Source organism: Rhopalosiphum maidis, chromosome 4 (genome assembly GCF_003676215.2).
Source record: "Rhopalosiphum maidis isolate BTI-1 chromosome 4, ASM367621v3, whole genome shotgun sequence".
In the NCBI taxonomy this organism is placed as follows: domain Eukaryota; kingdom Metazoa; phylum Arthropoda; class Insecta; order Hemiptera; family Aphididae; genus Rhopalosiphum; species Rhopalosiphum maidis.
Window position 1 is genome coordinate 51,832,017 of NC_040880.1, and position 22,761 is coordinate 51,854,777.

Genomic DNA, 22,761 nt, shown 5'->3' on the forward strand with positions numbered 1-22,761 from the left:
AATAAATAAATACTACCCGGGTTGTAGTAATTTCTTAAGCATCGATTTTTTCTCCTTGGTCGGGTAAAAAGCAGGAAATTGAAACTACGCTTAATCTGTTTCCGAAACCAATTTTTTAACGAGATAGAATTTTATTAATTTCGGAAAAATGATATACGATCATTTGTACATGTATAATAACATTATCGCGATTAAAAATGTACAACAAACATAAAAAATTCGTTGTGTTGTGAAAAAAATTTGTCTTATAAAGCGACACACATAGATATACTGCGAAATATTTATAATATCATATATCGTACACCACAATTGGCTTGGCTTTGCAAATATAAAACACTATTCGATTTTACCCCACCTTAACAAACACCAACACGTTCATGATAAAATACATTTATAAATCCCAACAAAAAATTTCACTATCGTGCCACGTACAACCTTTAAGCCAGGCCCGACGACGATATATTATATTATATATGTGCGCATTTTTTAATATACGATTTATATAGGTATATATTAGAGAGACATGCCTCTCTTTAGGAAATATATTTCAAATACGAAAATAGAAATAGAAGGGGAAAGAAAAAAAATCAGCGCGTAACGATAACGCCGTTGCTGTTTGTAGGTACCTACCTTAGGTCGGACAGCGCCAGGAAGTCGACATCCACCAGCACCTTGAGACTCGGCAGACTATAGATGTTTATATGGCCGTTGGATATGTAACATGCCAGGCATACGCTATCTGCAAACGAAAATATATTTATCCAGTCAGGTAGTGTGAAAGCATATATATTAGATTAAATTGAGATTTAGTTATTTTTATAGTTAGACGTGATAAGAGAGTTGAAATTGACAATCTACGATAGACGTATGTGACTGTACGTCGTATAAGAATTTTCTGCCAAAAGATCAATTTATTGCTATCATATAAGTATATTTAATACGTATATGTATTTTGGTATTTTTTTCAAATATATTATAACTGTTAGATATTTGTAGATATTAGCAATACAAAACCGCGAGTTTAAAAAAGAAAAAAAATACTTTTGAGGAGGATTTGTAAAGTAAAAATCATGATATTACGTAAACTTGCGTAAACTTTAATATTGAAAACTTGAAATTGAATTCCATGTTTTCGGAGAGTTAAACCTCCCATCAGATATACGGTATTGCAATAATAATATATTATCAATATAATATATAGGCACCCAACCCATATTTTACATTATACAGTTTGATATGTGAAAACAAAAAAAAAGAATTGTTCAATCGTATCACCAGAAATGTGTATATGTATCCATGAGATTGATATGATTCAGACGTACGCGAAATCACGTACTTACATAGAAATATTACTGAACTAAAAAAATGCATATTCATCCCAGAACCGATGATAAATTCATAACGTTACCCATAAATGTTTCAAATCGACATCGATCATAACGCTGTTCGTCTCTCTCTCTTTTTCTATTTTTTTCTTACAACCACATAAATCTGCTTCAAATAAATAGAACTGGGGCGAGATTACCTTTCATGGATATGACTTCAGATTTGACCATGAAGTCGGCGTCGGGTATCACATGTTTGGAGACGCAGTTCTGCGACGGCAGGGCCACTACCCTGACCTGTTTCTCACTGACGATGGTCACGAACTGTCGGTCGCACGATACCTGCGACTGTTGCTGGAGCTGTGCGACACTCGAACCGCTGACGCCCCCGGGATTGCTGGACACACTCTCCGAGCTACCCGTTAGCGCTGGTGACATACGGTTCAGTCCGCTCGAGTTTTTGGTTGGCGTTTCTGCAACACGATCGGATTATTATTATAATTATATCGCCATTGCTATGTCAAATTGCGACAAAATAACCCGAAATTTATCGTTTATAGGTACGAACGAGTATGTTGGTCTGGTTGGGCGATGATTTAATGTTAATAAAACCACGGACCGCGGTATTGGGCGACGAAGACTATTTGGTATAATATTAATATAATAAATGAAGTTTACTTTGTTTGTCTCGGCCCTCGTCTCTCCACGCTTCGTACGCGTAGGGTATTAATGCACCGTTGCAGTCCAGAAACGACATGGTAAGCACTCCGCCCTTCAGTCTGAATATCGTACCTATGTAAAAACCAGTAATAAATAAATAAATAAATAAAAACAGAAAAAAAATAATCAATATTCTTTGGCAACGGGTTTTTTTTCCAAAACAATTTACACATCTGTTCAAAAACGTACTGTTAAATGTGGTTTGACGTGGTAATAACTTGAAATGTGGTAATACCTGCAGGGTTACACGGATGACTATGAGTAAAAATCTAACCGAACCAAAGCATATACGTATATTATAACAACTTCGGTTTTGATACAGGTTCATGTAAATCAGGACGTAAAACAAAATATCTGTCGTAAATTTGTATAACAGTTTTGGTATTCAAATTGCGCAAAATGTATACACACCGTATAAATTCATGTAAACGGTCAAAATGTGTAAATGTAGTGATTTTTTTATTATAGAAACATTAATTACATGGTAGTGTTGTTTTTTTAAATTCGTTGTATCGTTTTGCGAAACATACTACAAAATTACGAAAAAGCCTAAACATTTCACTACAATTAACATTGTATACATTATATTTAATAGACCAAGAAAATTAGTGTATAAAGCGTTAATATGGGAATACGGGCCAAATGAAAGATTTTATACAGAAATTGAAATAGTATTATTACACTGTAAAATAATATTAGTAAATAATTTTTTTTGTTACATTTTTGACAATAAAAGACTTTGCCAGGTGTTATTTTACTTATATAATTAATGTACGAGTATATTACAATGCAGTTGTCTGTAAAGGTTTTATAAGTATATATGCGCCCACAGTATGAGCTTTTCCGGCGTAGAATGTGCGTCTGCAGAAGACTTTATGATACTTTAAAATATAGGGGTTTTCAAAGGATGTGTCATGAAAACTTGATAATGTATTTTTTTTTAAGATGTCCTGAGCACAATTAAAGATAGTACTATCTTGAATTTTGGATCTAAATTACTTATTATTGGAAAAGAAATAATGTTTATTTAAAGTTTGCGCGACTTGTAATAACTAATTCTAATGTGCTTCGATGTAAAATAGTTTGGGCACTCGATTAAGAGATTAAAGACGATATAAGTTTTATCGGTTTTATATCAATACAATTAATGTTATAACTTAAGCATCAAATCATGTTAAAACATTTACAAAAATAGTTACTCTAATTGTACACTTATCATACTCATTTCTATGTATTATTTAAAACATGTTATATTAACATTTTTAGAATTGTATCCGCCGAGAATAATTTTTATTCTGATTATTTCAATCGTCGCTGCTGCAATGTAATGTGTCTCAGAAATCGAGCTTTAGCGTCAAAAACTATTAAACATTTCAACGGTCTAAATGAAAAATTATCGCACCACGCCGTTTTTATTTTTAAATTGTGTTGTTATTTTTATTTACGCCGTTTTAAATTCGTACGCCATTTTATGTTATAACACTTTTGCGTTATGTGTTTTATATTCATATTGTTCAATAAAATCTGCAAGTTTAGAGTTTATTGTTTAATTAAATATCGCGCGTCGTGAGAGTATAACAAATGTACTCAATAATTGTTTTCATTTTATATTCTAAATTAACGATTTGTAATTAAGTATGCATTAAGAAAAAAAAAAAAGTCCTATAAAAATACGATTTATATTGTTTATATGTAAAAATTAAAGCAATATGCAGTATCATAATTAATAAAATACCTACATTATTGTAGAATCAGAGACCTTACTATAGTTTTTTTGAATAAATTGGTGAAACGTTAGTTTTTATTTTTAAAAAGTTCAAAGAATTTTAAATTCTATGCAAGTATTCTTATAGTTCAGTGAACCTCAAATAATTTAAAAAAAAAAAGGTTTTAGAGTAATTAATTTCGTAATAACGTTTTAGGTATTTGAAACAAGTCTTAGGTTTTTTTACTAAAAAATGAAGTAAGATGTAAAGAAATGGGTTGTTAAACATGATAAATTATAATCTTTCATGAGTTGTATACGATACATTTCAGTTATCTGTGAATATAAAAACAGTCAGTTGAAGTTACCAATTAAACATTTTTAAATATGCGAAACCTTTTGAAACAGATTGAAAAATACACTACGTACATTTAAAACAAGTGAAATAAAAATCGATATTTAAATTGTGCGTCTGTCTGAACGGATTAACATAATATATACCTAAATTTAATACACTAGTATATGTTTAGTATGTATTATGTATACATTTATATTTTCCAACAGTACGTCCTACTTGGATATATACAATAAATGGTATTTAAAGTCTCGAGTGCTGCTTGTAAATACGATCACAAAAAAAGTGCAAAAAAAAAAAAAAAAACACTAGAACATTATTCGCATCATTTGGAGCATTAAAAGTCGCTCGACAATTATATGTATACGACGCTGTAATCAGATTACGGCACGCATATATTTACTGTTTTTTCTGTTTTAATTTAATCTGAAAATTATCTGGGACGAATCTAATGACCTACATACGGGTGACGTTTGCCGGAAATGAATATATATATATATAGACCAAAAATAAAAAAAAGAGATAGGAAAATACGATTTTGTTAACAGACGAAGACCATTGATATTTTTAAAGTGAATTCGTTCTCATTGGTTGGGGAGTGAAAGCAAAAAAAAAAAACTCACCACAAGGGGCGACGGTTACGGGTTGCGTGGTCCTGGGTTCTCCGGGAGGTGGTAGATTGATCATTATTGTGAGCACCGACCCCACGCTGGTGCCTATCCAGAGGGTCGGGAAGTTAGACGGATCTGAAACGAAAGCGTAAAGAAAAATACGAAAATTATACATAGATTTAACATATATAATATAAACATAAATTAATTGAGGAACACTTTGAACAGGAACGACAGGAAGAGTAATATGGACTCCGCGCAGTTGCGCACGTGGTGTGGTGAAGGATATTATGAGAAGGTACTCGAAAAACTCATTAGGTAGGTACCGGATTTCTTCGTGTACGAATCGCCGAACGTCAAACACTGTATCGACTCCGTGGTGATGTTATCTAAGCTCGACATACTAGAACTCCGTGATCTGGAGAACGAGCTGTCCAACTTGTCTAGACCGGAAAAAACAACATACGTAAGTCACTCGAATAATAGACGTGTGCACTAATATATAATATTAAGTGGTTAAATTATAAAAGCAGTTTGTATTATTATCATTATATGTATTTTGTTTTTTATATGTGTTAACCATAATTATAATAGATAATAATATATTATAATAATGTCAATTAGAAGAAATTTTGACTATTTTTAGTAAATTTAGAACAATATAAGAATTATTACATTAAATTTTATACGTGCACCACAAAAAGCGTATTTACTCATGCATAATAGTATAACTACGTATTAAACGTAATATATATATGTTATATATGTATACAGTATACTGTATATAATATTATACAGGTTGTTATTACGATATACAATTGATATAATATATGTACATTAATAAGGTAAAGCAATAGGTAAAAAACGTGCAAAAGTGCGCATGCCAAGCGATATGTGGTATTTACAACTTTCCGTTAACGAATGTTTTACATTTTTATTTACAGCGTTTGCGACGGTTTTTAAGTATGTATTTACAATTTTTTTACGCAGTTGAGTATATTATTAGCATGTATATTATATTATAAATTTATAATATTGATTACACGCGAGTTGTGTGAAAAATAACAATTTGATAATAATGATAATATATAGGTAGTAATCGTTAAGTTTAATATTCATTATTATATGCAATGCGCATATATATAAATATATGTATGGTAATATAGTAAATATGTGTGTTATGAAAAAAACGTGTAACGCAGCACACGCGCGGGCAGCAGCGTTATGATAATAATATAATAACAGTAATGTAACAATTTCTCGTAATTAGGTAAAGTTAGGTCAGGGTATGTATATGCAGAATGTGCATAATATTGGTAAATAAACAACGCGCGCGTCGTCGGGGCTGATTCGAAGAGCGTTGTTAAGAGTCACACATAATAGAGACACAACAAATTTGTGTTTTAAGGCTAAAAAAACCAAGAAGAATAGATATAAGAAATACGATTAAAAAAAAAAAAAACAACAAGACAAAAACACATAATCTAATATTAAGAGAGAGAGAGAGACAATTAGACACATAATTTATAGAGAAGGATAGAGTGGGTAAAAGATCAAAGGGGATAGAGAAAAGATTGTATATTACGTACACGTATAATAGTATAATATAGTGATAGAGAGCGGTGGGTCACACGGGTGTGGCCAGACACAAGTTAAAGCAGACAGTTGTAATATAATAATATAACACAATGTTGAAGAGGCGATAGAGAGAAGTTTAATATATATTTACATATATATATATATGTAAATACATATGTAATATATATAACATGTACAAATATTCACATAACAAAGAATATACATCACACACTAGTTTTGGTAGTCACACATCGCCGCTTGTATATGATGATGAATTTTTAATTTCTTATTTCTTTTAAATACGATGACGGTACGACACACGTTTGCCGTTTATTATATTATAATATATTATTATTATTATCATCAACATTATATCATAACAGAAAGTGTAGTCTGTTTAAAACGGATGAAATAAGCCTACGTCGCGTGTGCTTGAAATTATTCACTTTTAGTCGAATTACACGTGTTGGAGTGAAGTAAGGAGGGGGTCTATAAAGTATTATAATCACATATTTTATTTGGCCATGCGAATAGGGGTAAAATAAAACTACGTCAAGTATAATGTTATATTATATGTATATAATATGTTATAGGCATGAGTCAAACGACACTACAATACAATGTATAATAAAAATAATATAGACGACTTTTATAGAAAATAATGATATTAGATAGACATGGCGCGGTATGTTATCATGTTTTAAAAAGTGATTGATTTATAAAAATAATGAAAAAAAAAAAACAAAAATAAAAACGGTCGTTACAATTATTATGACGGTCGCGTTTCATGACTTCTATATAAACTATACAACTTTATATGGTATCGATAAAATCATGCTATAAATTAATAATAATACACCCACTAATTCTGTAGGTATAGGTATGTAATATATAATATATTTAATATACCCGCTGACGAGAGTTGTATGCCGTCGGGTTAATGATACCAATTTATGTGGCGCTCGGGAAAAAAGCTAATCAAATAACCTTAATTAAATGTGCAAGACTTTTATGTTTAAAAGTGTCAAAAGACACGTCACCGACTTTTGATGCGAAAAATGTATATGTATTTGTTTATTCTTAAAATGAAATTAGGTATTATCGATTTGGTTTATTATAATAATTGTTGATGTGTTAAAATGCGTAGGTGAGTTATAATAAAAGGTGGTATAATATATACATTGTTTGCAGTATGCCGTCTAAATAATTATATACGAATGTTAAAAAGTAAGTAATTATGTATAAATAATAATCGTAACCATGACTTAATGTTTAAATTAAAAAACTATGTTTTGTAAGATAAAAATAAATTTTATCGAGCAATCATATAAAGATATTTTTTTTCCTGATATAAATTGAAATTTAGTTACTCAGGGCAATTATTATATAGAAAAATATTACGCATAATGTGCAAGTGTGCAACGATATGCATTTGCCACCGCAAAATTGTCCCGAGCCCCAAAGATATTACCATAATACCAACACATTAAACACATACACCGTTATATATAATATAGTATATTGTCATTTAAATGGGACAACAGTTGTTGGACGCCTGTGCACACACAAATGGGTCATTAAATCTAGTGATTTCGAACAGCCATCGTTAGTAGATACTCGATATAATAATATTCTCGTATAGAATGATTTACCAAGCATGCTCACCCCTATTTTCTTCTTTAATAATGTAGTTATTTAACATTTTATTTTTGTTATTTTCATAATTTAAGTATACCATATTTTAAATCAAAAATATTTCTTGTTCAACTAAAAAGGTGTCCTTTTGAGATACAGACTACAATATTTCAAATGAGAACCCTCCTCTATTTTTATTTAGCAAATCATTGAACATTTTGATGTATAAAAATAAAAATTCAAACAAGTACTTTTAGAGTTCGTGTAACTTTGTGTACTTAAGATAATAAGTCTATGATAGCGGGCTGGATAATGGTAATTTGAAATTGTTAGTAACTAATATTAATCTATCAATATTTGTAAAAATGATCCAAGTATAAATAAATAAAAGATCAAATATTAAATCTATTTTTATCATCAAAAAAACAATTTATAAGGACTATTAACCTTAACATGAGAATTTTGACAGCTAAGAAACTACTTGTTAGAATTTTGAATTACGTATATTAAAATTATTAAAACTATTATATGCTAAATAATTTAAAGTAAAAACGAGGTTCTTATAAAAAAAAAAAGTTGGTAATACTAAGTACGTTTTTTAAGTAGCACAAAAAACCTCAAGAATTTTAAAATATGATCTTTACGTATATTTAATTATTCTAAAGATCAGAATTTTAATAAATTAGTTAAAAGAAAAAAATGATGACGGTAAGTTCAGTGAATCTCTCTGTATAATGGCCACCATCGCACCATAGTACAAAATAATATATTAATGATAATAATATGAATAATGAATATTATGAAACAATCCGTTTGTTTGTCATATTTTGTATGCGACGGTGGCTATTAAAATATTACTGTACATGAAAAATTATTCATTTGGTCCATTCAGGCGATAAAAAAACGTATCTGCGTGTACATGTTGGAGCGCGCAAATTTGCGTATTATTATTGTCATTGTCACGGGTATAAAATATATTATTATTATATAATCGGAGACCGTATAGTGTATATTTGTACTTAATCGTTATCCCGAAGGGTGTTGTAATATGGCGTATCCAACGCAATAACCGTATCCGAATCATATCGTATGTGGAAGAAAAAAATCAATAGGATTCGAATTACGCACATACACCATATCCATGTTATAACGATATTAAATAGGTATATAATAATGTAAAGTCGTAATACACTCTGCAACGAGTATAATATGGAGTGTATTACTGTCACGATTTTTATGGTTCATCACTTTTTTCTTTTTTAAAATGTTCGTTAATTAATATCGTAAATAATAGTAAAATAATAACGACAATATTCGTAATGAAAAACGGATATCTACGCGAAACTCTGTGTAACGGCATAAAATATCTGCGATATCGATATACGTGTAAGAATTTACAATGTAAGGATTGTACGTAGGTGTTTCACTTCTGGAAGTTTCAAGTGCTTGCCTGTTATATTGATGAACTACCAATCGATGGAAATTTTATCTGTTCTTAAAAATCATCAGGAAATAATTAATCGGTATTAAGAAAATAAATGATCTATACTGTATACATATAGTAATTTTAAGATCGCAATATTATTGTTATGTAAATGTACAGTTTAAACATATGGGCAATATAAGAATACTAGAAAATGTCAAAATCAACTGTAATTATTAATGACCCATCGTGCAATAGAAATCTGACTGATCATTAGTCGAGTCAATATAGTGGTAAGGTTAATTTACTACCATATGACTCAAACGAATTTTGTAGACCTAACCTAACTAGATTTTATGAAATTTGACGAAAATACATATTATTATAATCAAAGAAAATATTATCGGTATTATATTCGGCCATTAAGTTAATTTTAACGCGATTATTATTACAAACGATCTGCATCATATCAAGGCTTAGTCCTAAGAAGCTTATAGTTTGGGATAGAAAAAAATATATTTATATATTATACATACATATATAATTATAATTATAATAAGTTAAGTTTATTTGAATTATCATTCACTAAAGATTGGCGAATTAATAGTTTAAAATAAATTTCGGTGGATTGCCGACGATAAATGCTGCACCACGTTGAAGTATAGCTGCGTCTTAATAATAACAATCGAATAAGATTTTCGTATATTTTTTTTAATTTTTGTAGGTATTGTTGTCGGTCGACTCTTAAAATTTAACAATAACAACTCGGGTGAAAATGCCATACTCGTGGCGGCCGTATAAAATAAACGAAATCATGTGAAACACTCAAACACCGATATATCTATGATACAACGGTAATAACGTTATATAATAGTCGTTATCGCGTGAAATACGCGTGGATGGCATTCGAAAGTATATTATAATAATATGCCTTATATGCGTATAATTTTTATTTTATAGGTATAGCATTTGAACCGAGACTGTACTTGGCGCGCGTTGTGTGTATAATATAATATATATCTGATGATATCGTTTCGACGTCATCGTTTTAAATTGTAATAATGGATGGGCGTAATAATTTGCGAGCGAATGAGAGTGAAAAACGACTGCCTGGGCATGGATTATACAGGTATGTATAATATATATATTTATAATATGGGGTACTTAAATACGAACATGTATATTGAATGACATACAGTGGTGAGATGGGAGGATGGGTTTGGTGTATTATTGTGTATAGTAATAATATTATATATATTATTATTATATATTATGAACCAAAAGATAGTATATAATAATGTTTATGCTGATGATTTTATGGTGTGAATTTGGATGTAATAAACGTCTAAGATAAAAAAATAATGACATGTATAAATAAATAGGTAATATAACGACTAATATATAGAAAAGGTGGGTAGAAAAAAAACGAAAAAACACAACAAAACACAAGAGTCAAACAACGTGTATAGGTTATGATATCGAAGGGAAAAACAATAATTATAATAGAAAAGTATATAATTAATAATATAATAATTCGAAAAATACACAGCGGGGTAAGAAAAATGTAATAATAAAGATATAAATATTTAATAATATATAAAATGCAATACGCAATATGTATAGTGGAAAAAATGTACTACACAAATCAGCGGTCTCCAGAAGACTGAATAGTGTCACAGTTACATACATACTACAATGACATCATATGTAATGTATATTACATATTTGATATGTATAATATAATATATATATACATATATATTATGCATATTGTATACGGTATACCTGAACCTAATGTATGATAAGCTATATTAGTAATGAATATTGGATTGTGTAATTTATAGAGACGGACGGACAGACGGGCAAACGAAGCACAGTGACGTTATTAATATTAATACCTAATGATATATGGAGATTTACTTAACTTAATAATATCATGAATTAAGAGATATATATAGTTGTGATATTTATTATTTGTCATGATTATTATAATATTAATGGTATAGATAAACGACAAGAAAATAAAAGTGGTTAAAAAAAGAAACAAAATATGTCTTAAGGATGATATCGAATGGGAAAATAACAATTAATATAATTATTTATAGAGATAAGTCGAAATAATGTATAAGAGGTTCAGCAAGGTAAAAGAAAAGTAATAATAAATATTAGATAAAACTAAAGTTAAACGTTAAAATTAAGATCTATGAATTAAATTTGCTTTTCATAATTTTTTTTTTATTCATAGAAGAAATTAGATTTTCTAGGAATTGATAATAGGTGACTCTACTGGTTACAGATTCGTAGCCACAGGGTTCTAGGAGGGGGAGGCAAAGCTCTTAACAAGTATTAAATGTGTATGTACAGTGATATGTTATGATTAAGTTGGTATAAAGTATGCATTTTATCACTAGATAATTCCATTGGCAGTAGAAGTGTATTAGATATTTTTTAGAACTGTATCTAAATAACGTAAATAATTCAGAGCTACGTTTGAAATGATAGCAACAGTTTTTTAAATCGACATGTTCCTGCTTAATCCAACTTTCAAATCCTCAGAGGTTATCAACGAAACATAGAATTTGGTTTGCTTCACCTGATGATTTGGCTACAGGTCTGGCTGATTAGGTTTCGTTCAAGTTTTTTTCTTCATATTATTGAATATTTTTTTCGAATATATAGTTATCCGAGTATAAAGTTGACAAAGATTATTTGTAATAGATATTTATTTTTATTTAGCAATATAAGTTTTTGCACATTTCGAGGGTTTAGGACATATTTCATAAATGTAAATGTATCACATTAGATACGAATATTCAACATTTTTTTTGTGCGTTATATTCATAGCAGAGGCAATAAATAAATAATATTATGTAAAATGTCTACTGTTTTACAGACGGACAAACGGATGGACAGACAAACGCAACCTAGATGTGTCCTATTTTATATATACTATGGTAGTAAAAACACACGCAAATAGTCATATAAGTATGTACATAAATAGACAGAACGAGGGGACAATGTGTGTGTGTGTGTGTGAGAGAGAGAGAGAGAAAGAGAGAGAGAGAGGGAGAGAGGTAGTGATAGTATCGCGTACGACTCATATAACTACAATATTATATCTTCTTTAAAGATTTTAATAATATTGTTAGATTACCGATGCTGTCTATATCATTACCAATTATTATTATTATTATTATTATTATTATTATTATTAGAGGCGATTTGTACTACCAAAACTGCAATACTGTCTGGTGGCGAGTAGGTTGTGGCGGTCGACAGCAGTGTACAGAGTGGTCCGGGTGTTGGCCACGGCCAGACCGTCGTCCGAGTAGGACACCGTGCTCAGGCACTTCTGGAGTTTGTTGCGTTGGCCGCCTTGCGACCGGGACCGCCTGACCGGCTCCGTGGTCCGGCCTCCGCCGCATCTAACACCGCCGCCGTAAAAGCCTCCGCCGCCACCGACGCCTACGACTCCTCCTGTTCCGACGCCGCCGCCGATTCCTCCGCTGCCGCTGCCGATTCCTCCTCCGCTGCCGACTAGCCCGCCGCTTCCGCCGTGCGCCGCCGGTCCGAACGAGAAATGGCTCGATGACGACGACGCTTTGGCGACCAGAGTCGGCGACAGGCACATGCCGTTTATCTGAACCAACGACGTATTTATTCGTTCGCACGCGCACCCCACAATAAATACACTGCGCATAGGATGTCACGTACACGCACACGCACACATCCTACTAACAACGGACAAAGTGATTTCTCGGTCCGTTTTTTTTTAATTATTTTTTGTAATTTCGAGAACATAATATAACACCTACTTACCTACGTAGGTATTATATAGCGAAAAATGAAACTAAATTTTTAACTGTCGCACTTCCTCAATTGAGTCATTTCATTACAGCTTTCGCAAGACCAAGATCACGCAAAAATATATTTTCAAAAAACATCAAAGTTGACAGAGAAACCAAATGTCCACGTTAATAATACAATATTCATCTTTTATATATTTACATACATTTGCAAGGGTCGTGGAAGATAATTTCACTACTGATGGACCCTTGCCTACCACCATTTAAGTATGGTCGCGAGAAATAAATACTAGGCCGTTAAAAAATAATAAAATCGTAACAGAATTTTTTAGGTTTTAAAATATACATACAAGTAAATCGGGATAAAATTATAACTCTCGTAAGAATGTTTTTTTTTATATATATAGTATGAATATTGGTGATTCGCGAGTAATCGTAATGTCGTTATGTTTATTAATGATGTTATTAAATTTAATTTATTGGTAGTGACTGTATCAAATATACCAATAGTAAAACGAAACCGTCGAAACCTTAAATATATACTAAGTTATTGGTTGGTTTAAGCCTAATAGACAATGCAAAACATTTTGTTATCGTAGGATAAAGTAATTCTCAAAACAAAAAAAATGTACATTCTAGTTACGCTAAAATCACTTAAATTTTTTTTTCGAAGTGTTTTGGGAGCGATATATACACAACTATAGTAAAATAATATATATACATACACAAGGATTAAGGCAACGAGTTTTTTATCTTTCGTCCTAATGCGTTCCGGCGGATAGGACAGCCGCTGAAATGTATTTTTTTTTCAAGTTTTTCTCACTTGCTGTAGCGTAAAAATGTCAGATTTATGTACGCTTTTAATACGGTGATGACAGTTTCGAAAAACGACGATTTTTTATGTTTCGTAATAGCCCGAGGAATCCACCCGGTTCGCGCGTCACGGCGTATAATATAATGTTTATGATTACTGAGGAAAACGGTTTTGGAGAACGGTCTACGCACTATATTCCACGATGTGTGCATGCCTATACCTCGAAATAAATGATTTGTAGTCGTATATACGTATATGTGAGCTACCGTATTATAGTTATAATCTTAAGCCGTCCCAGCTACATAGTCGTCCGTCGTGTCATGTTCAATAGTTGAGATCTTTCCAACTTTAGAAATCTCCTGGTATATCATGGTTATTGGTTAGGTAAGGTTTAATACCATTATTGCACAGGATAATCAGAATACGATAAAAAGGCACACAGCGTTACTGCGGCCTTGACTTTGACTTTTTCGCAGAATAGAAAACACAATCCGCAAGACAGCTTGGTGGAAAAAATTTAATATAAACAATGTCAATTCCTCACTACCACAGCGAGACGACCATAAGCTTAAACGATCATTGTCGTAATAATAAAAAAAAAACGCGACCAGCATAACATTTTCAAAGTATTGAATTTACTCCGTGATGATGTCTTTTAAGTCTATTATCGGGTATAGATGCGCGCCTTCGATTGATGACGCCCACCGAAACGTTTCGAATTTAAAACGTTTATTATAATATTATACAGAACTACATACAAGTATATTATAGAAAAAGGGCATATATAGGACTATATGTATTCCTAAGATATAATATTATACGATTTATTTCGTGCGAAGAGTTTTTTTTGCCGATGGTTTTTTTGGTAAATTTTTTTACTCAATAGCCTAACCTCGAAATTACTTCTATATTTTGCGAAACGTTAAAAAATCATTGTAAATAAAAAACGAAATTAAATCGCTTACTAATATTTTCAAGGATTTCGTTTATTTATGTATAGTACTCGCACAACCATTGTTTCTAAGAGAAATATTTTTCTGAAAGCTTGGGTTTAAAATGTGTAACATTTTTGCGAAACAAGTATAGTTGGATATGTGAAATCAAAAACATTGCTTTCTAAAATCCAAAATATTACGTCATTTTTTTTGTTTTTTCAAAAATCGATCAAAAAACAAGCGCATTGCCATGGCCGTGTACAATGTACAAATTTGTAAATATTACAGATTGCTTACATTTACCATCACAATGAATATAAACAATAAATTAGTATACGCTTAGTTACGGTAAAAATGAAAAATGAACGGTTGCACACGTGGTATTTTATAATTTTATTTTTATTGATCTTTTCAAGACGGTATTGCGTGCTTACGAAATTCACAAAAACTGTTATTCCCTTGATAATTTATTCATTATAATATTTACTTATACGTCTGTTCTCATTTTTGAATTGTTGAACGAGATTGCGTATGCTGGCTGTATATTGTATGTACCATATATACAATATTATACAGTGAGTAGTAGGGGGGGAGGGATTTCTAAATGAAAAGAATGATCTTGCACACATATGTAGGTACGGCACAGATTTATACTCTAGTAATAAATACGGTATGTCTTCAGTCTTCAGATAGTTTTTCTATTTACGCGAATATTTTTAAAGGAAACACAATTTTTAACAAATTAAATGATCGTGTTAAAAAGATAATAAAAAATGTATAGTATCACTGAAAAATGACATCACATAGCATAGACTATGATGATAATTTAAAAACGAGAAATGAAATTTAAAATATGATCAAACTATAACTAAAAATAGGTTAAGCTATCAAAATGAAAATTCCTTTGAAAAATTATAAATGAATGTATTTTATTTGTCATTTTGTAAATTATTTTAGTCCTTATTAAAATATACGTTACACGTACGTTTAGAGCTTTGTTAAAATTTTTCAGCTTTTATAACAAGTTTGGAAAACAATGACACAGCAATAATACAATATATATATTAGGGTGGCCCTACATCATATTGGTGATTTTTCAGTCTTACCCTCTAAGTTAGTTCCAATATATGTACAAATTAAGTATACAAAATTTCAAGTCGATCGGTTAAGATTAACCCGTGCCCCCCAGCCCCTAAAGTTCAAAAACATGTTTTTGTTCAAATAACCACGGTTTTTTAAAATCTTTCATTGATTTTTACATTGTATATATACATAATTCGATGTGCTCACTGGCAGTGGTCAGTATAGTATGAGGCATTATAACATAATATTATATCATATTTACCACGTACCGAGAGGATGTTTTCAAAAGTACATTAAAAATCCCACAATAACCTGTGTTGGACTGACGTCTTATTATGATATATATATACACTGAAAGCTCTTGCGCGTCCGGGGTCGTTATCGCCTACAACGCTGATGAATATTTATATGGCGGTCGTGTAGTGCGCGGTATGTAATTTGATTTATGGGCCATCAAAAAATATAAATTTTACATTTTTGTTTCTGTTTTTTAATTAGTTTGTTCCTCCCCGAAGAATGCATTTGACCTAACAAGTTATGGACATCGTAAGCGGGACTCGACAACGCCGTATAACGTATTATTGCCGTGTACATATTATACGCATTATACGCAGTTGTATAATTATGGCCTCCCGTGCGATTCTATTGTTTGTTTCCACGCATGTATATTCGTGCTGTATAATACACTGTGATTCAAAATTCTTCATTCGAATATGAATATAACATAGCTCAGTAACTTAATGGTTGGATTGATTACAGGTAAACAATCTATATAACATATAGGTAAATATTGTAAACAGTGTAAATATAAGATGGTCAAGTTTATTTTCGTTACTGATAAACAAATTTTTTGAGTGCATAAATACTGTCGAGACAGACGGATAAAAATATAACGTGTCGGAGGACTTGTAGAGGGTACCTAATCCCCGCATTAGATATTATTTTTTACTTAACTCCACTGTTATAATCTTCCTCTTTTATTTTAGTAAATATGAAACTTTTAAATTTGATGAAGACTTTTTAATCATTTTGTATATAATAATACATTATAGACGTGACTAGCGAGAGAATACAAATACCCGCTAGAGTTTTTTTCCGTGTTCCGGCAATACAAATAATATAGATAATACTATAAATGTTTCATGTATAATATAATACATATACAAAGACGGACCAAGTTGAAAAGCGTGTGGTCAATACGTATGGGCGTAAGTATATAGAATTCGTGCGTTTGGCGCTGAGTAAAGAAAAATGTAAATATTTGTCTACGTTTGGTTTGGCATGTTCCACGTGTGTTGTAGAAGTTAGAATCATGTTATTTGACAAAGCTTATAAAAATAATATGCAACAACACGGCCGTTCAAATCGTAAATATAAAATAAAAGTTTAATATACGTTTGCCCGTAGAAGAAAAACGAATGTACAATACAGTTCTAAGAAAGTGAATTATTAAAGTATAGTATAGCTGTAAAATTATAGTTGTATATATACACGCGTTATATACATGTGTTTATACTTATATGCGTAGATAATTTAAAATCATTAGTTTGTGCCACTTTTTTTTTTTTAATCAGATGACCCAAACGAATATAATATTTAAATGTACCTGCCATATAATGTAAGTGTGTGCGTACGTAATAAAAAAAAACTTATACTGTCATACCGAACTAAAATATATATAATATATTTACGTATATACTATGTATGTATAACCAAGCTAATATTATTATGTATAATACTATTGTATTACGTTTTGTACATTTCGGAAAGTTTAGGCCAACTTATAATAATCGTTACGTTGAGCTTAGGCAAATTTGAAAACTAGCTTAGATAAAGTAATAACAACGATTATATAATAAAGTATAGCACGTCGATACAGAATTTCTGAACTCAAGCGAATAATATTACAGCATGGGCTCGTGTAGTCGTGTATTATATTGTTATGACGTGCCAAATTGTGTTCATGGCTTTTTACGTAATACGTTTACACGACGGGTTTGAAGTGACATTCAGAAATTCATGTACGTACACTATTATTGTATACATATATAAATAAATATATATTTACACCGTTGGCCAAACCAACAAAATATTTAATATACTTTAAATAAAAAAAAAAACTTTCCATAACCCATGCGATTGATAAAAAAAAATTGCCATTATTCGTAGGTACGCATCAACGACAATCATTTTTTTACAATAAATTGTTGTTAGTGGTTAAAATTTAAGGAAATTTTTTTTTAGTGAACCAAACACAACAGAAAAAAATATAAATAAATGAAAAATAATAAAACGACATGAGATTTTAAAGGTATATATACCAAGTCTATGGTCGGGGCAGCTCTCTCGCGTCTCATTAAATTCCTTGAAACATTTACAGAGCACAATAATGTTATTTACAATGAAAACTACTTATATAAATTAATGTATTTTCTTATTTATATATTTACATATAATATATATACATATAGAATATATATAAATATTATATATAAATATCAAAACGAATTTTTTAAAACAAACATGATTTGTTTTAGATAAGTAAATATATTTATTTTACTATCTAACTAATTTTGAACACATCACACAGTAACATTTTAAATTTAAAAGAAAAGCAAACTGTTACCAATATATAGTTTTTTTTCTAAAAAAAATATAACAAAAAAAATATGTATATATTTATATCAAACATGTATATTATACTTCATAGCAATACCTGTACTAAAAAGAAAAAAACACCCACATATCCGAGAAAATAAAACAAACACATTATATAATATATACACACATTCATGTACATATTGTGAATCTTTCTGTTTTACTAGATTGGATAAATATGAAACTTATCACTTTACACGATATAAAACACATTAACGTTATATATTATATAATAACGTTTTGTTTATCAAATATAGATACGTCAATGTCTGCTTTGGAAGCTGGATGGCATGTTGTCTGTTAAATTTAGGTTTGACATTTATAAAGGAAATTAAAAAAAAAAAAACAAAAAAAAAACAAAAACAACAATAATAATAACAACATGTAAACAAAAGTGAAAAATACGAAATAATAATAATGATAATATAGTAAAAATATTTATCTCATTTTACTAATAAATAAGCACAACGTTTTAAATTAAACTATAGTACAGGAAAAAAATGTTTACTAACGACTTCTACTTACACTTTAATTAACTTTATTAAAATAAACAAAATAAGGAAGGAAACAATAATATTATGTTACTGAAAATTACATTGCAAGCCATCTGATAACGCTAATTTATTATATAAAATATTCTATAATTGATATATTATATTATGTATATACTGCAGGCCATTAATTTCAATTAAATTGTAATAATGCATCATATGTATTTGTAAAAAAAAACACACAATTTTTTAGAAAACATATACCTTATATAAATTATGCAAAATAAAAATTCGGTACTACTGGTTTTCTAACTGAATCAAATTTTGATGCTATCGTCTACCATAAAGATTCCATATAATTAGGTACAATGTAGTAATATTGAAGTTTATTATATTTTAATAATTGCTATCCGAATGTGGAGCATAACATCATCGTAATTGATTTAATATCGTGAAATATTAAATATAATATGGTTATGTGGTATGCTAAGTACCTTTACTCATAAATTACACCAAGTTGGTGGTTTCCACTTGTGACAAATTGGCACCATCCTTTGATGACAAAGAAAACTCATTATTCAGATATAATTCGAAAATTGAATATATAGGTATATAAACCGTATAAAACAAGACTTGAATTGACACGTTATACGTTGAACGCCGTAATAAGATTAAAACAAAATTTACCGACAAAATATGTATCGAAATATATTGAAACTGATTACAATGTTCACTTTAAATCATTATCTTCTTGTACCCCACTTCTTCACGATAACTCAACTCAACACAAGGTATTGTAGTATTTATTTTATATGGCTTTAGGTATAATACTTTTGTCATTTCGTTCATTAGTGTGCATAGCTTTATAATAATATTATATTAAATTGTGTTTGTTAAATAATAATTACTGTACGATTAAAATATAAAGATGATTGTTACTTATATTATAAAGATGATTCCAATTTATGGTGATGGTTTATATATACTTAAGATTATAAAATATAAAAAAAAAAACATGCAGCACCCTGAAGAAATCCACCTGAGGGTCTGTGATGTATACACATCAATACAATGAAACATGGATGATAATATGTGTACATTAACTCGATATTATTTATCATGTTAAAATTATAATATAATATTAAATATGTAGATGACTATATTTGTATACATAAAAGCGAATTGCGTGTTTTTATTTCGTTTGAGAGATGATAGTGTATGGTGCGTGTGGTTACAGTTGCGTATAGCACGCCGGATAATAGGTCATCTGAATTATGAATCTACGAAACTCACTACTCAGTGGTTAATGTTTTTACCGCAACTGAGCTTGTTTTCAAGTCGATTACGATAATTATTACTTATTTCGTTTTAATGTAGGCAGACACATCTGTAAATGTGTACGCTTAGAAAATAAGTTTATTGAGATTTAAAAGTTCAAATTAACTGGAGTGAAAAGGTAGAGAAATAAAAATTAAATTATGTTTTTGGCTTTTTGTGTGTACCTATATGAAAAAGTTTATAAATCACTCAGTTTTGGTTAAAAATCATTGATATTCACGTCGCGTCGATCATAATGCAGATGCGCTAGAACCAGCGTTTAGACGACAACACCAACGACAACGACAACATCAAAATCAACTTCAACGACAAAAATAACAACAACAACAACAACAACAACAACGACACCATACCATCATACAATTATTATTGTTATTATTATTGGGCTGTTGTCGATTTCGTATATCAACACTTACTTAGTCGTTTAATGAGGTTGATGAACGCTTGGTTGTTCGATCGGTTATGTCTCGGGTCCCTTTGGCTGTATTTGATGTTGGGCACTGACAAGAGTCGGGCGTCCCGCGAAGACCCCGCTGATAGGTTGCCTTGCTTGTCCAGTGACGTTCGTTTCCGGTGCTCTTTGGTAGACCGTGGGGGTTTAATGGGCTTGCCATCGCGGTCGAACAGTTTAAGCTCCGTAGGCCTGGTGGCCGCGGCCGAAGCAGATGATTGGTCAACAGCCTGCGACTGCGTGCTACCACCGTCCGGCCGATGTTCTTGACCATCGGTTTCGGTTATGATTTGAGGTAGACCGGTGGTAGTGGTGGTCGTGGTCGTGGCGGTCGTGGAAACCGTGCCGATGTTTCCGACTTCATCAGTTTCCGGTTGTTCACCACTACCGCTGCCGTAGAAGGTGGACGCCTTGTTTTTGGCTGGCGTCGCGTTGAACGTGTTCTTCAGTCTCAAATCTACGCGACTCAGCTGTTTCTTCAGGCCCCGCCATGAGTGACTGGTCCGACGGCCGTTTCCTTTGACCGGCGCTGGGGTGGCCGGTTCCGAAGACGCAGTAACCGTCGGTGGCGTCGGCTGCGGGGGTGGTTCTCCGGGTTCCGCCAGTTCCTCGGGTTCCGGCGCAGTGGCCGGTATTAGGACGAGCGCCTCTTCCGCCCGCTCGGTCGTGTCGTCCAGCCAATCGGCAGGATTCGGTGATACCTGGGTTGAGTACACGCCCACCGGGCTCAGGGCCAGTTTGCTGAGTTCTTCCAGTTCCTCGGCTTCGTCTTCGAGGCCCTTCAAATGTGGAAAGTTTTCAACTGCGTCCAACCGATCGCGTTATATACGCGAATGATGAAAAACGACGTCGCGTGTACATTATATTTTATCCCACCGTGTTTCGTGTAGTTTAAGCGGATCGGGCGGGTTGGTGGCCGGACGGGTGGAGGTCGATCGATTAAACCACATAACCCTCTCCCGTCCGCCCACGTACACTAGCCGCCCGATCACCCGCCCCACACACACACTCGCGACGCCCGTCCAAACATTCCTCATTTCGTTTTCGCGAGCACTTGGATTTGTCGGTCGAAAAAATTTAGTGTTTCGCAATCGCAAATCGTATTATACAGTATTATTAATGTCATATATGAGTATTATAATGTCCACCTGTACATACGATTCATAAATACAACGGAATATTGGTAGCCGTAATGGTTCGAAATGTTAAGAAAAATGAATTCAGTGTATATAAGTCAAAATTTAATTTGTTATTGGAACTAGTCATGAATACATTAAGTATACAACGAGTCAATGAATAATATATCGTAAACATTTATTACCTATTTTACGCCGTTATTTAATATTTTGTGTTGGTAGTTAACGACTTTAAAGGGCGTTTTTATGATTATCAGTTTAAATACTTCATTCTAACACACATGACCCGGAATAACTACATGATTTAATTACTGGTCAATTAAATTCTTACTAATTTTAATTCAAGTTTTTATAGTTGATTTTAGTGGATAGTGATGTGTATAATTTAAATTTAATATAGTAAAGCTGTCCTTATTATACATAGTAAATATTTAAACCAACTTATCACAAAATATTACAGTGAAATATTTTTCATTTTGTTAATCCGTAAAGGCTACAAAAATTAGGCAGATATCAATGGCATTTGTAAAATAATTATTCTCAAGTTTGAGGTTTTTTTCTAAATAGCACTTAACTATTTTTATGCATATACTTTAATTGTTATAATACCATTAAGTTCAGTTATTGTAAATTTGTTAAATCATATGTAGTAACTGTAATTATAATCCTACCTATTAATTTAATAAAGTGATATTTT

At 31.3% G+C, this 22,761-nt stretch overlaps 1 protein-coding gene across 4 annotated transcripts in view; it reads right to left on the reverse strand.

Moving 5' to 3' along the window:
• The window catches only part of LOC113555917 (syntaxin-binding protein 5), a 137,298-nt gene that overhangs the window by 8,507 nt on the left and 106,030 nt on the right, over positions 1 to 22,761 (reverse strand). For 2 of the 4 annotated variants that reach the window (XM_026960537.1, XM_026960536.1), the window contains exons 13-18: positions 20,894 to 21,707; positions 5,043 to 5,159; positions 4,729 to 4,851; positions 2,004 to 2,117; positions 1,526 to 1,798; positions 631 to 739 (exon numbers count right to left, since the gene is read on the reverse strand). In XM_026960537.1, coding sequence (XP_026816338.1) covers positions 631 to 739; positions 1,526 to 1,798; positions 2,004 to 2,117; positions 4,729 to 4,851; positions 5,043 to 5,159; positions 20,894 to 21,707 — 1,550 coding nt within the window. Of the gene's footprint in view, positions 1 to 630; positions 740 to 1,525; positions 1,799 to 2,003; positions 2,118 to 4,728; positions 4,852 to 5,042; positions 5,160 to 12,583; positions 12,993 to 18,311; positions 18,355 to 20,893; positions 21,708 to 22,761 lie in introns of all 4 variants that reach the window. The other 2 variants (XM_026960538.1, XM_026960539.1) reach the window with 2 other exon arrangements.